At 37.2% G+C, this 15,648-nt stretch overlaps 2 protein-coding genes across 2 annotated transcripts; one reads left to right on the forward strand and one right to left on the reverse strand.

Moving 5' to 3' along the window:
* Positions 1 to 503: 503 nt before the first annotated feature.
* ube2l3a (ubiquitin-conjugating enzyme E2L 3a) lies at positions 504 to 4,502 on the reverse strand. Its single transcript, XM_073829734.1, has 4 exons — positions 4,463 to 4,502; positions 3,491 to 3,586; positions 3,211 to 3,397; positions 504 to 1,339 (listed from the first exon to the last, which is right to left on the reverse strand). Exons 1-4 carry the CDS (start codon positions 4,487 to 4,489, stop codon positions 1,185 to 1,187), a joined length of 465 nt encoding a protein of 154 aa, XP_073685835.1. The 5' UTR covers positions 4,490 to 4,502; the 3' UTR covers positions 504 to 1,184.
* Positions 4,503 to 8,449: 3,947 nt separating this feature from the next.
* hic2 (hypermethylated in cancer 2) lies at positions 8,450 to 15,431 on the forward strand. The gene is made up of 2 exons (XM_073830056.1): positions 8,450 to 8,525; positions 13,402 to 15,431. Exon 2 carries the CDS (start codon positions 13,432 to 13,434, stop codon positions 15,115 to 15,117), a length of 1,686 nt encoding a protein of 561 aa, XP_073686157.1. The 5' UTR covers positions 8,450 to 8,525; positions 13,402 to 13,431; the 3' UTR covers positions 15,118 to 15,431.
* The last annotated feature ends 217 nt before the right edge of the window (positions 15,432 to 15,648 follow it).

A 15,648-nucleotide genomic window follows, 5' to 3' on the forward strand; every position in this document is an offset into this window, starting at 1 on the left:
TCGTTTTTTACTTGAATACATTTTAAAAAGTAATTTATTCCTGTGATTTAAAAGCTGATTTTTTTTTTTGCATTATTACTCAAGTCACATAATCCTTCAGAAATCATTGTAATATTCTGATTTGCTGCTCAAAAACATGATGTTGAAAACAGCCGAGGAAAATTTTTTTCAGGTCTCTTTAATGAATAGAAAGTTAAGAAAAATAGAAATCTATTTGAAATCTATCATAACATTATAAATGTCTTTATCATCACTTTTGATCAATTTAAACCATCCTTGCTAAATAAAAATATTAATTTCTTTCTCAAAAATTATACTGACACCAAGCTATTGAATAGTGTATAATGTTACAAAAGCTTTTTATTTCAGCTAAATGCTGTTCTTTGGATCTTTCTATTCATCAAACAATCCTGAAAAAATGTATGTCATGTTTAGTTTAAGAGTCTTTTTGTGTCCCATAAGGGTCTTGAGATACACAATGTTCAGTCAGACACAGAGTCGAGTCAAGTTTTGCTTTCCTTTTTATGACATCATAAACATTATATTGGTGACAGTGACTAGTTTGTGATTTCAATGAGTTACAAACTAAGATTATGAAGAACATGAAACCTTATTCCACAGAAAACAGTGCAACCTAAGCAAACAAATAATACAAATAAAAAAAATGACAGAGATGAGAGAGAAATATAAAAGAAACATTTGCCACACACCTTTGACGTATTACGTGTTTCCGTTCAACGAACGTTTGGATCTGGTTTCTTCAATGTCATAAATGTGAAAGTGAAACGACTTAACATTATACTCTGGTTCACCGTAGTATTCTGCTATGAAAACAGTCAAGATTCAGCACGCAGCAGATTACATGACCTGAACACATCTCTGTGCAATTTAAGAACAAATTAAAAGGAACAACCTATTCGCCCCCGTCCTTCCCCACCCCCAAATCTCACTACTTTATTCAAGTTCTCATTCGCACGCTCCCCTCATCACAATTTCAACACGCTTCGACACCCAGAGGCTGAGAAGTCACGGGTCTTTCTGCCGAAGGTGAAATGCGTCTGGGATGCTGGGATGCTCCGCCGGGGGGACCGAGAGTGAGGGCGGACTGGCGGGGACTCAGATTGGGGGAAACGGTTTTGGAGGAGTGGGCAAAATAGAAACAAGGGAAATGCGCCCATGCGATATCAGTCCACTGGCCGCTTCTCGCCATGTTTCTTTGTAAACTCTTCTGCGTTCTTAATGAATTTTTTACGGTCTTTTGAATATTCCTCCGCTAGGTCGGCCCTCAGCGGGTGCTCTGGTTGGGGGTCGTTGACGAGGGCGATGAGGGACTGGATTACTGGTAAGAGGAAGAAAAAAAAAAACACAATTATGACCCTGGACCACAAAACTTGTCTTAAGGCCTTTCCACACTGATGCGAAAACGCCAGGTGAATAGCTGATGAATAATGCTTTCACACTGAGCCCGAACCGAATGTTCACCTTCTGCTAATTTATAGGTGGCGTCGACCAACAATGCATTTTTCCTCAGATATGCATCTTGTATATGGATTTAATAACTTCTGATTGTGATCTTCAGTTGATTTGGATCTATAATAGGCAGACACCTTTGCACTCTCTGTATGTTTCCCACACTGCTTATCATAAACATCCTTTATTGAAGATCTGGAGAATGAACGCGCTCTGTCTCATATAACAGAAAATGGACAGTGTTCTCCTCCAGATCATAATTCAGTGGAGAATTAATAGAAATTATATTAAGAACACGTGAGAATAACCATCTGTTCTCAGATGCGATGATAACTAGAGAGCATCCTCTTGTCTCTAGGAATACTTTTCTTCTGTGTTTGTTTACACTGGTTTTGGAAACAGCGCCACCACTCTCGTCTTTTTGTGCAACAGCAGCTGCTCCGGGCACATGCTTAAATCTTATTGGATGGTTGTGTTCTCGCTTTGTGAAACTGAAAAGATTCGTCGGACTGATATGTCTATGTGGAAGCATCCATAGGAATCTGTTGTTTTATTCCAGTGATATTTGTTTTGCTTTTTTGCGCTCAGTGTGGAAAGGCCTTTAGGGGTACATTTTTTTAAAATTAAGATTTATAAATCATCTGAACAAATAAGCTGTCCATTGAGGTATGGTTTGTTAGGATAGGACGATATTTGGCTGAGATATAACAATTTGAAAATCTGCAAAAAAATCTAAATATAAAACTAAAAAAACTAATCACCTTTAAAGTTGTCCTTAGTTCGTATCATTGCATATTACCAATCAAAAATTAAGTTCCGTTACATTTACGGTAAGAAAGGTACAAAATATCTTCATGGAACATGATCTTTACTTAATATCCTAAGAAAAATCTATCATTTTGAATATTCAAATAAACCTGTGCTACTTAAAGAAGTAGTTCACTTCCAGAACAAAAATGTCATCCAAGATGTTCATGTCTGTCTTTCTTCAGTTGATAAAAAATTATGTTTCTTGAGGAAAACATTTAAAGATTTTTCTCCATATAGTGGACTTCAATGGTGCTTTTGAGTTTGAACTTCCAAAATGCAGTTTAAATGCAGCTTCAAAGGGTCTTACCTAGTAAAACAATTGGTCATTCTCTAAACAAACTGACAATTTATATACTTTCTAACCTCAAAGGCTTGTTTTGTCTATGTCTGCGTGAACTCTGGTTCAGTTAGGGTATGTTGAAAAACTCCCATCTCATTTTCTTCCCCAACAAAGTGAACATGCAAAAAAGATCAAACGCCCTTTACAAAAAAAGGTAAAACAGCAATGTAGAACAATTTAGAAGTTGAAGACGAAAACAAGATGGGAGTTTTTTGACATACCCTAACTGTATTGACCTGGATTACAAAGAATACGCATGCACATCTCAGAGACAAGACGAGCATTTTGAGGTTAAAAAGTATTTAATTTGTCCATTTGCTTCGGAAATGACCAATCGTTTCGCTAGAGAAGACCCTTCTTCCTTGGCTGGGATCATTTAGAGCTGCATTTAAACTGCATTTCGCAAGTTCAAACTCGGGGGGCATCAATAAAGTCCACTATATGGAGTTAATTCCTGAAATGTTTTCCTCAAGAAACTGAAGTAAGTAGATTTTTGATCTGGAAGTGAACTAATTCTTCAAGACTGGTTTTGTGGTCCAGGGTCCCATTTTAATGACATTACCAAGAGTGTGAGGCGGATGAAAGAGTACCTTGGTCAGTTTTGGTTGCAGGTTTCCAGTTCTCAGCACTTATGACCGGCAGACACACCTGACCCTTTTCATCAATGTTCGGGTGGTAGATCTTGGTCTTAAATGTGATCTTCGGCGGTTTAAAGGGGTATTCTGCAGGGAATGTGATCTCGATCCTGAACGCACCTTTGTCGTATGGAGGGTTGTCCTGAAAAAGAAAACGAGGTATGTGCAAAATGATAAAAAAAAAAAAAAAGCACATTCACATTCAATAAAATGCATGAAATGCCTTTGAACTTACAGGAACAATGAGTCCTTGCCAGGTCAGAATGTTTGACTCATCCACCTGAATGTTGCGGAAGTTTTTCATTCCAGACTTGCGTATTTCATCAAGTTCCTGTTAAACATAACATATAAGGTACAAAGAAACCTATAACTTCTCGAATTGTTGAGAGATTTGAGAAACCGCAAAATACTTTCGCTTTCACTGTGGTCATATGACCATTTAGATTTATAGTTCTATAGTTAAAAATCTATATTCATATTTACATTGTAAAAAAATTCAAGCCACTTTTATTTAAAATTGATTCAAATGCCACATATTTATGCAAAACACTGACTATTATTGTTTTTATGTCTTGAACATTTAACAAGCTGCCAAGCCCAAAAGTTTAAAATAAAATATTAGCTAAAAAAATTATATATTTATCAAAGTGTTGTTAAAACAAAACAGATTTTGTCCAATTCAAACGATTAATAAAAAGGAAACAGAAACGCTTCCTGTTTCTCTTTCTCATAGTATCACGATACATTTAATTACACGCTAAATTACACTCATCTGCAATATTAAACTCGTTGTTATTCACTCTAATTTAATTCCATCACTATTTTTGATTGGATCTTACTTGATAAACTTACAGATAAGATAGTTTCAGTCTCATCCACTAAACATCATCTGTCAACGGCGACACTCTTTAACAGACGTGCAAAAGTTTATTCTGAAGCACACCATGAATTACACTCATCCTGAACGCTGGTTATTTTATATGAGTTTTCTTCGACTGTTTATTTCCATTATATGTCTAAATTCGAACTACGGCTAAGATCGTTAGCTTCCTCCTCATCATCCGCATCGCATTTCACACCAGAGTGCTCTAAAGTTTCAGCTTCACGATCAATAGTGATTCAAGTCCGCAATATTACTATAGACGGAGGTAAAGCGAGTAAAATCTCCGTTTAGTATAAATAAAAGCAGATTTTCCGGAATATTTACCTTATGCAGTCGCTTGCTCGCCGCCATCTTGGATTTGCTTTTGCCCACAATGCAAAGCGCCTTGAATTCACTTCAGTCACCTCAAATAAATGAATAAAAGTAACGAAAGATAATTTATGCATCAATGAAGTCAAATACAGTGTTATTTTAGTACCATTGAAATGCTGCTATCGTTAAGTTGTAGTTACGGTTTAGTAGTTTTGTCGTGTTTGTATTATTATTTTTATTTATTATTATTTTTAGTTGTAGTTCTTTTACTAGCAAGGCAACCAGCTGAAATAGAAAACGTTTTTTTTTTTTTTTTTTTTTTTTTATGTATTATATTTCAGGCAACATACATGTTTTAAGTTAGCTATAATAACTCTGGAAAAATGTATTATTTTTGGAATAAATAAATAAGTAAATAAATAAATATATTTCAAAATATTTATATAAATATTTATTCATTCACCAGAAATATCTGCTGCTAGTTGCTCAACTGTGCTTACAATTTAATTAGTTATCTCATCTGAGATACACTCAACAGTACAATGTGAATAATATACACAATTTAAATAAAAAAATGTTTACGGAATGGACAACTGAGAAATACAGATTTTAAGGTGCATATTATACATATTACATCTATATACACTACCAATCAAAAGATTTTGAACAGTTATATTTTTAATGTTTTTTAAAGAAGTCTCTTCTGCTCACCAAGCCTGCATTTATTTGATCCAAAGTACAGCAAAAGCATTTGGTTGTGAAATAAATTGTAAAATATTTTTTATATTGTGATTATATTGTGTATTGTGTATATATTTTCACTATTTAAAATAACTTCTTTCTATTTGAATATATTTTAAAATATAATTTATTTCTGTGATCAAATTTGAATTTTTAGCATCATTACTCCAATAGGGTCACGTGATCCTTCAGAAATCATTCTGATATGCTGATTTGCTATTCAGGAAACATTTATTATTATAATTAGCATTTATCTGAAGTAAAAAGCTTTTTTGGGAAAGAGATTATAGAAATTAATACTTTTATTTGATGTTAAAGACATTTATAATGTTACAAAAGACTTCTTTTTCGGATAAATATTGTTCTTCTGAACTTTCAATTCTTCAAAGAAACCCAACAAAACTCTACTAAGCTATTTTCAACATAATAATAATAATAATAATAATAATAATAATAATAATAATACATGTTTTTTGAGCAGCAAATCAGAATATTAGAATTTTTTCTGAAGGATTATCTGACTGAAGTAATGATGCTAAAAATTCAGCTTTGAAATCACAGGAATAAATTACATTTTACAATATATTCAAATAGAAAACAGTTATTTTAAATTGTACAGGTTTTGCTGTACTTTGGGTCAAATAAGTGCAGGCTTGGTGAGCAGAAGAGACTTCGTTAAAAAGAAACAACTTACTGTTCAAAAACTTTTGACTGGTAGTGAATATGTTATTTATAAGGAGATAAATATTCAAGTATAATAATCAAGAAAGTAAAACACAACGTGTCCACTAGGGGGTGGAAGAGCACTTCAATAATGCTGCACATTTTGACCCAAACACACACTGTACATGTGACAGAACAATAATCACTCAACTGCGGATCACCTTAAGCCTGTTAATTTTGTCTATACCTACATGTCTGCTTATTGTAGTATATGTAATAAAAAATGAAATATGTCTAAAACTGAAAGAAAAAATAGGAAGTTTGATCTTGCCATCCAAAAAAAACTTATATTGCGTACATATTTCCTTTTCTATACATACATGCTTCCCTTTTCTATGCTTTACTTCATAATTTTTTAACATAGTTTCACTTCTACCGCTGTACCACCAGAAAACATGTTAACGAATTGTCAAAGGCAATTTCTTAACAAACCTGCTGTTCTTGTTGGTCTCTCAAAACACCAGTGGCTTGAAAACCAGAAGTACTCAGCATACAAAAGAGCAAAACAGCTAAAATTATAATATATGTCCTTGGACCACAAAACCAGTCTTAAGTAGCACAGATATTTTTGTAGCAGTCGCCAACAATACATTGCATGGGTCAAAGTTATGGCCAAATTCATTAAGATATTAAGTACAGAATTCCCTACCGTAAATATATCAAAACTTAATTTGTGATTAGTAACATGCATTGCTAAGAACTTCATTTGGACAACTTCAAAGACGATTTTCTCAATATTTGATTTTTTTACATCCTCATGTAGTTGTATCTCAACTAAATGTTGTCCTATATCCTAACAAACTATACATCAATGTAAAGTGTATTTTTTCAACTTTCATATAATATATAAATCTCAGTTTAAAAGAATAGACCCTTATGACTGGTTTTGTGGTCCAGTGTGTATGTGTGTGTGTATGTATGTATGTATGTATGTATATATATATATATATATATATAGGTTTGAAATCATTTTATAATATCACGTTACATGTTTTTTCCTTACAATAATGTTCCAAGACATAAAAGACCCTTACAATATCAAAATGTTCAACATTAATATTTTAGGTTAGTATTTATATAAATGCATATGGCTAAATAAGTGCTTAAAACAAGTTTGTATTCATAAAATGCTATTGATCTAACTGTACTGACTCTATCAGATGAGAGCACAAACACTTGAACTTATTTGAGCTGAATAATGACACTATTGTCTTCTGTACAGCTGTTACTGACTAACTTTGCATAATTAACAGCCAGTTATTTTCCTGTTTATTACCGTGAAGCTGCTTTGAAGGCATCTAGGCTATTGTCTAAAGCACTTTATAAATACATGTGGCCGGACAAAACGTACTGTAAGAAAATACTATTTAAGTTTTCCTACTTCATTTAGTCCAATGTGTTACTCGTTTTTTTGTCATTGTTTGTGACATTTATTAGCCATTTCTGAGTAAAAATTGTTTCTACACCAATTTAAGTTTTTGAACAGTTATATTTTTAATGTTTTTTAAAGAAGTCTCTTCTGGTCACCAAGCCTTCTTTTTTTTGATGCAAAGTACAGCAAAAACAGTAAGATTGTGAAATATTTTTACTATTTAAAATAACTATTTGAATATGTTGCAAAATGTAATTTATTCCTGTGATTTCAAAGCTGAATATCTCAGCAGTTACACGATCCTTCATAAATCTAATATCCTGATTTGCTGCTAAAAAAAAACATTTATTATTATTATTATGTTGAAAACAGCTAAGTACAATTTTTTCAGGTTTCTTTGATGAATAGAAACTTCAGAAGAACATCTTTTGTAACAATTTTTTTATAAATGACTTTATCATCACTTTTGATCATTTAAAAAAAGAAAAATATAAAAGCTTTTGAATTGTATAGTGTATAATGTTACAAAAGCTAAAAGATCGTTCTACTCATCAAAGAATCCTAAAAAAAGGAACTCGATTGTTTTAAATATTAATAATGACAATAATAATAAAATATTCTTTTTTAAACAGCAAACCATCATAAATTGAGAATGATTTCTGAAGGTTCATGTGACTGAAGACTGCAGCAATGATGCTGAAAATTCAGGTTTGATCACATAAATTACATTTTACAATATATTCAAATAGAAAGCAGTTATTCTAAATAGTAAAACATCTTTCACAATATTACTGCTTTTGCTGTACTTTGGATCGAATAAATGCAGGCTTGGTGAGCAGAAGAGACTTTTGACTAGTTTTTGGACTAGTAGTGTATTTTAAAAGCATGCATAATTACTATACAAGAATTAGAAATGATAGCAACCCTTGCACATGATAAGGATGCACAGAGTCGCACACAGAGCAGCATTTGGATTGCAAATGTGGCAGCAGCAGTGGCAGGTCATGGCACGTTACACCATCTCAGCAGCCCTGGGCTGTTTAGGCAAATGAGAGTGTGTGGCTGGCAGAGGCAGGGCATTTACCCTCTCTCCCCCTCTCTTTACTGCCTCTTATTCAAATTTGGGTCAGGGGTGAGGATTTCTCACGTCACACAAGCTTGCAGGCAAGATGGCGCTCGGAAAGCTGTGAGATGTGAAAACAGAATGACTGTTTGAAGAGCTTCTGTCGATGCATTAAGGTACAGTTACTTTATTTTTACATTCGCGTTCGTGTTTGTATTGTGAGGGAAACGTACGTGCGTGCGTTTTAACGCAGGTTTGTGAGGTGATTCGTCTTGCATTTTCTTTTTGTTTTTAAAGAAACACTGATTCCTCCAACATACTACTCTTATCGCGTGCCCACTGGGCTTTTAATGCACAGCGCAAACGCAGCCTGGCAGAGGCAGATATGTGTGTGTGTTTTATCAAAAGCGTTGTATTTGTTTTAGCGTGACTCATGCAGTAACCAAATGCGATGTTAAAGTCGCGAAATACCCGTGTAATGCATCTTTATACTTTGGTAAAAATGATCAGTCGCCACCTTGATGGCAAAACCCGATCAGTGGCCCTTTATGTGGCCAGGATTCCTGTTTCACCCCTCCCTCAGTGTGTTTTACCTTTAATGTGTATAATTCTCATATTGAATATTTGTGCATGGTTTTGCATCGTTAATACGTGCATTAAACACTCGTGTGTGATAATGTTTTGCATTGTTAATCCATGCATTAAGATGTCACAATGAAGACTTTACGTTATCCGTGTTTGTTTTATTAAATGCACGATAGCAAACTGCAATTTATAAGTGAGAAGCTGATTTATAGTGGTATCTGTCGAGTCTTGCTTGCTGTGTTTGTATGCTTGTCGGGTAATCATGCCTGGGTTGTGTTATGAAGCAAGGCTCGAAACGCATGAGCCATATAAACATGAAGATGAGTAACTTTTTATCCAACGTTGTTTTAATGCTACAATTCATATGAGAAATTAAATGTTTTGCTGACTGTGTCAATGTAGTTTTTAGTTTGTTATATTACGTTTAAGGAAAACCTAGGTGCTTTGTTGTTTTGCATTATGAAGCAGCTTCTAAAGTGCTTTTGTGGTTGCATCCAAGGATCTTATTGTTATTGAAATGATGCATAAATGTTATCAAATTATTTTACTTCTATATCTTGAGGAGAGCTTGAAGGACCCTTTTAATCTCATCCATTTTAATGGGCTGGGGGAGGGGGCTTGTTTTACAGTGGTCCATGGGTTTAGATCAGTGCCACACCATTAAAGCAACTCCCTTTCTGGGTGACAGTTAGCTTGAATGAGACAGAGAACTTTTAACCAAAGATATGGCCATTTTGCATGAAGAAAGCCTGCGCAAGGTAAGCAAACCTGCATGCTTTGCTTTCCTTTGGCGCTGATGTTTAGGTCCATGGTCCAGTGAGGCTTATCTCCGAACTGTAGAGTTCGAGTCTGAGTTGAGCTCGGGCTGACCTTGTCAGAATTGTTTTTGTTGTCTTCCACAAAGGTCAGGGAAAATGCGAATAAAAGATGTGTTTAACAGATGTAGTGGCATTCGTGTTAAGATCTAATCAATACTCTTATGAAAGGCGGCCCTCGGTTTCTGCTTTGAATAATGCAGATGATCAGATCTATTGAGTGGATGGGGCGGGAACGGCAATTGAAGACGGTTTATTTAGAGCCATTATCGTTGAGAAGATCATTAGGAATTGTGTTGTGGTTTGCATTTTGATTTAAATCTTATTTCACACCCAGTATTGTTTTGGTTTTTATTCTTTGTGAAATCTACAATGTTTTTGACAGCTTTATGTCTTCATCTAGTCATGTCACCTGTACTAGTCTAGTCTAGTCTGGTTGGGTAATAACAATGTTTTTTTTTTTTAACTGGAAAGTGGCTACAAACCGTGGTCTATTTCAGTCCTTCACCGGAATATAGGTTAACCTCCATTTATTTGTTTAGTTGATCGCTTTTTAGCCCAGTTTAGATGTACATATCTGAATGCATACATTGTGTGCATGTTGCTTTAAGGCAGCACCCAATGTCTGAAATCTTGTCTAACACGCTTGGCATGTTTATTGACTAGATCCTTTTAACCTGGAACCTTTTAACCACTTCTTGGGCAAAACAGGCATTACATGATTGCGTAGGGATGTTGACGAATATGATGTGATTTATATGTTGAGGGTTATTCCAGGGTTGCCCAATCTGGTTGAGTGGAGTTTCCATGTTACATTTCAAGCATCCCCATTGGTTTCAGTGATTTTGTTTTTAAGACAAGACTGTGTCATGCTTAGAAGTGCATTTGAAATGGGTTTGTTTGTTTTCAGACAATTTTAGGCGGTAGTGAGTCTAGTTTCTTGGCTGTTCTGGAACTTTTAGCCCAGCCCACATATGACATGCGAATGAACCTAGATGCAGTTTCGGTTTATCCGCAAAATACAGCAGCGCATGCCTAGACAAATGCAAGAAATGTCCTGCTGGTTTCAAACAGTGTGACAGCATTTGAAATGATCAATAGTGTAATCAGTGCAAGTTGACTTTTTCGTCAGAATTGATTGAATGCATGATTCTAGTTGTATTGCGCATGAATCGTTGCTTCCAGATAAAAATCTTAGTCTCTTAGTTTTGTTGAGCATTCATTTTCTGATGTGTCCGATTACAGATTTTATGCCTGTTTTTGGCTGGAAATAAAATCCCATCCTTCATTTAGCACAAATTGAATGAAGTGCACACAGGCACTGAATGAAGGCTTTAAATTCTTCAGATAAGTGAAATTGTGTTATCTCTTAGTTGAGGTCGTTCATCAGATTATTTGGATCAGGTTTGCTTGGCTTCCAGTTTGGCTCGGATCTCTTGAGGCTGGTGGTCACAGTAAGCACTTAGGTACAATCTGTTAAAGTGTCTCCTGATGTTATTAAAACCCAAATTGCATCAGTTTTCTTGGAGATTTTTAGTCACCGTGAATCTTCACTGAAACATGCATGAACTTTAAAAATGTAAAATGTTTATGGTTGTCTTTTTTGTACTTGATGCATCTCATGAATAATGGTTTGTTTTGTTTTGCCAATGCCCTCTTTCAGAGGAGCAAAAGTGCTCTCTGTGTTTTTATGGCATTAAGACAATAAAATCAAGGCCCCAGGGGTCCGTGCCACCGGATAAGCTTGTTTATGAGGTTAAGCGCAGTCCTTGCCAGACTTGTTTACCCGTGTTGTTACTGGCCGCTTTTGCACTTTGACTTCTTTTCCACTGATTAGAGCAGTTGTTTCATCTCTAGAATGAGACTGCTGGGTGTTTTTGTGGAGGGGTCGGAATGTGGCAAAGCAATTGAAAGGCCAGCAGCATCTTATCAAGACTTGTGTGCAACTTGTAGATAAATGCGTTTTTTAAATGTCTTTTGTTTTTTGAGCAGTGCTATCAAAGTTTGCCCAAACAGTTGTGGTTTATGGTTATCTAGGCAGTTCTTTGACTGTTCTCCTGTGCTTGAGGACTATAAATACCCTGAGAGATGGTATCACGCAATAGGGTTTAGTTTTAGGGCTGGGCATGCTGGTTTTTATGAGCGAGTAAATGGTTCAGACTTGTGCACATAAATGTTACTAAAATAATCAGCATGGCTAAATATTAAACTATTAGTTGTTTATTTTTATGCACTGAGTATTCTTTAATTCATGCTTTTTTGTAGCATTTTTGCACACATCTGTGGGACTTAAAAATCTGGTGAAATTTATTACGTATTTATTTTTTCACACCTTCCTGAGTCATCGTTAGTCTGCTTTCAAGCAGTCTTGAACTGAGAATTCTGCTGACTGATTGGTTTCCCGTTCCCAATTATTGGTTTTGGCTCAGTTGTACATTGCCATCATGAATTAGCTATAAATAGTTAATCTGAGATAGACTGACTTGGAACAACTGATGAATATTCAGCGTGGTACAGATCTGTAGTCACTTTTTAATTATGTTTTAGGCTTGGCATTATTAAGGATTTTGTTGACTCTAATTTGCAAGGGTAAGCTTTTAAAATAATCCAGTACAAAAAAAAGTTTTCAGTTGGGTGTTCCACAGGGATGAGTACTCCACCCAAGCTAATTTTTGTTGTTAATTGTTCATAAACAAGGCACTAAATCAGAACATTATGAATGTGTTTGGGCATTGTGCAAATTGTGCAGATAATTCCCTGTTTTTCCCTTTGACACGCCAGTCTCGGCTGGTCTGAGTGGCAGAAATCTTGTTTGCCGCATTACAAAGATTCTGCTGCAAGCTGAGGCCTGTTCATCCTGTGGAAGGGGTGCTGGTTTACCTGTTTCCCACCACACCCTTGGTGATATCCCAGCTCAGGTTTCAAGCTGTCTGTCACACTAGCCAGTCGGTGACGTCCACTAGCCTTTTTCACCCAACCCCCATATGACAACAAAGAGACTGACCCTGGAGGCTGGCATTAATGACTGCTGGCAGGAACGTTAAGCCTTAGTGGACGCCCTCAGAAGAAAAGAAATTGTGTTACTGTTCAAGCCTTTTATCCCTTCTCTGCTTTTAGCTGAAAGTTGAGAATTTGTACACACTAAGATACAATAATAAGATGCCAGCTATATGCATGCTATCAGAAGGTGGAAAGTTTGAGCTCAGGGAATAGAATTTCTATTTAAGATCTTAAGTTTATTTAAGATCTTGTGAGCCCTGGTTAAATATAATTATCTGATAATGTGCATTGGCTTGATAATAGGAGTTTATGCTAGAGTATATGTTCGTGTTCCAAAACATTGACAGTTCACTTTTAGCAGCTTTGCAGCTTTTCATTTAATGTTTACAGTCAATCTTTATCAGGAAAATTAACCAAAAATATTTGTGACTAATGTTGCTTTGCGCAGGTTTTTGTCCAATCATCTGTACTCTAGAATAGCAATGCACCTCCCCCTGCAACTGGCCAGCAAGTAGCAATGGCTGTGATTATAACTATTGGCGGTTTAAAAATAAGTGTTTAAATATGCCACACCCAATTGTAAGACATCAATTTTAATGAGATTTTCCCATGACAATGCATAACAAGTTTTTTTTTTTTTTCTTTTTTTTAGGTTTCATAGGTGAAGAAAAAGAAGTTGGAAATGGAATTGCCAAATCATGCCAAACAATTGCTGCTGCAGCTAAACCAACAAAGAGCCAAAGGTTATCTGTGTGATGTGATCATAGTAGTAGAAAATGCCCTTTTTCGGGCACACAAGAACATCCTCGCAGCCAGCAGTATCTATTTCAAATCCCTTATCCTTCATGACAACTTGATTAACCTCGACACAGACATGGTCAACCCGTCGGTTTTCCGGCAGGTTCTGGACTTCATTTATACTGGCAAGCTTTTATCGTCGGATCAGTTCAGTGACCACAATTTCAATGCCCTTCTAACGGCAGCAAGCTACCTCCAACTTCATGACCTGGCTGCTCTCTGCAGGAAGAAGCTCAAGCGTAACGGGAGATCCCTTCTTAATAAACCAACTACCCCTACCAATGGAAGAACGTCTAGGAACCAAAGGCTGTCCTCTACACCTGTAACTCCAAACCAAATGTCAGGGTTAAAAGACAGTGAGAAGACAAAGAGGCATGAGGAGCTCCTTAAAGATGACTTGTCAGAGGACGAGATGTTTGTGAGAAACGCTCACTGTGCAACCTCAGCAAATTCGCTCAGTCCCTCAACGAGTAAGAACGGAAGCAACAGCAGTTGTGGCATGCAGGAACTTGGCCTAGACCTTTCCAAGAAAAGCCCCTCAGGGAGCACAGCCACTGAAGAAGTAAGTCCCAGCAGCATCCCACAAGAATCACCTCAATCTGCCTCAGAATCCACAGCCAACAGTGCCTCATTTGATGAGAACACCAACACGCAGAACCTCACTGCTGGAGAGCCCATGGAACTGGGCGGAGGAGAATGCGAAGAGAGCCAACTGCCTGCGGATGTTGACCAGCACAAAAGTTCCCGGCAGGTTACCCGCCAGAGGCGGCAACATAAGAACGAAGGCAACAAGGGCGAAGATGCAGAACGAGGAACTTTACCCAACGGAGTTGCCAAAAGATTGAAAGTGGCTGGGGAGAGGCTCCCTGGTGGAGGAAATGGCAACTCCGAAGTATCCTTCCAGTGTAAAGACGATGAGGAAGGTTTAGAGAACGGACAGGAGCAAAGTGAAGAGAGTGGACAGAGCGAGAGCGAAGGTGGGCGGAACAGCACCAATTATGTCTACCGCCAGGAAGGCTTTGAGCCTGCCCTTGGTGACAACCTTTACGTTTGCATCCCCTGTGGTAAAGGCTTCCCGAGTTCCGAGGAACTGAACGCCCACGTGGAGACCCACACGGAGGAAGAGTTGTACATCAAAGAGGAGGATGATGATTCCTATCCAAAGGAAGACGAAGTAGAAGCGGAAGACTTGTCCTCACAAATAACCCAAGTCCACGGCACCGAGTCGCGTCGCTTCAGCTGCTCGGTCTGCAACAAAAGCTACAAAGATCCGGCCACTCTTCGACAACACGAGAAGACCCACTGGCTCACCCGTCCCTTCCCCTGCAACATCTGCGGCAAGATGTTCACCCAACGCGGCACCATGACTCGCCACATGCGCAGCCACCTGGGGCTGAAGCCATTCGCCTGCGAGGAGTGCGGCATGCGCTTTACCCGCCAGTACCGGCTCACCGAGCACATGCGGGTTCACTCAGGTGAGAAGCCGTACGAATGTCAGCTATGTGGGGGCAAATTTACCCAGCAGCGTAACCTCATTAGCCACCTACGAATGCATACCTCCCCGTCATAAGCCAAAGACACCTTGAACAGGAGACCCTCAGCAAAAAGAGTCAATGCACACCTCTTTCTTTTGAAGTACACTGCAAGGAGCCGATAACCCAAAGCAGGATTATCTTCTGCTGTAAATTACAGGAGGAGCCTTTCAAGCAACGAGCCCCAACAATGGAATGAATAAATCGGTATGAGTTTATGGGCTTATGATTTTATTTAGTTCTTTTTGAATTTTGCTGTGAATGTAAAACTGGGGTACTAATGCTGTTGTATGATTCCTTGGGATATTATGACCACTCTCAACCACTGCAATCCATGTGAATCCAAGTGGTCTGATTGTTTAGGGGGTTTTTTTTGGGGGGGGGGGGGGGGAGAATATTCCTTCTTTGCATTATTGGTCCTTGATAAACTGTCACTCTCGAGAGTTCTGGTGGTATGTTTTATGTAGAACTCTCTGCAAGATTTGGACTTGTACTGACCAAGTTATTCTATACACAAAGGTTCTATTTCTTTGAAGTGTCTTCTAAGGGTCTCAAAGATAGTGTTGTCG

This window comes from Garra rufa, chromosome 23 (genome assembly GCF_049309525.1).
Source record: "Garra rufa chromosome 23, GarRuf1.0, whole genome shotgun sequence".
NCBI classification, from domain to species: domain Eukaryota; kingdom Metazoa; phylum Chordata; class Actinopteri; order Cypriniformes; family Cyprinidae; genus Garra; species Garra rufa.

Excerpts from the sequence above, each read along its gene's own strand:
- ube2l3a (XM_073829734.1), bottom strand. The coding sequence starts at position 4,489 with ATGGCGGCGAGCAAGCGACTGCATAAG. Across the intron at positions 3,398-3,490 it reads GGCAAGGACTCATTGTTCCT|GACAACCCTCCATACGACAA; the intron begins GTAAGTTCAAAG and ends TTTCTTTTTCAG. Across the intron at positions 1,340-3,210 it reads TGCAACCAAAACTGACCAAG|TAATCCAGTCCCTCATCGCC; the intron begins GTACTCTTTCAT and ends TCCTCTTACCAG.
- hic2 (XM_073830056.1), top strand. The coding sequence starts at position 13,432 with ATGGAATTGCCAAATCATGCCAAACAATTGCTGCTGCAGCTAAACCAA.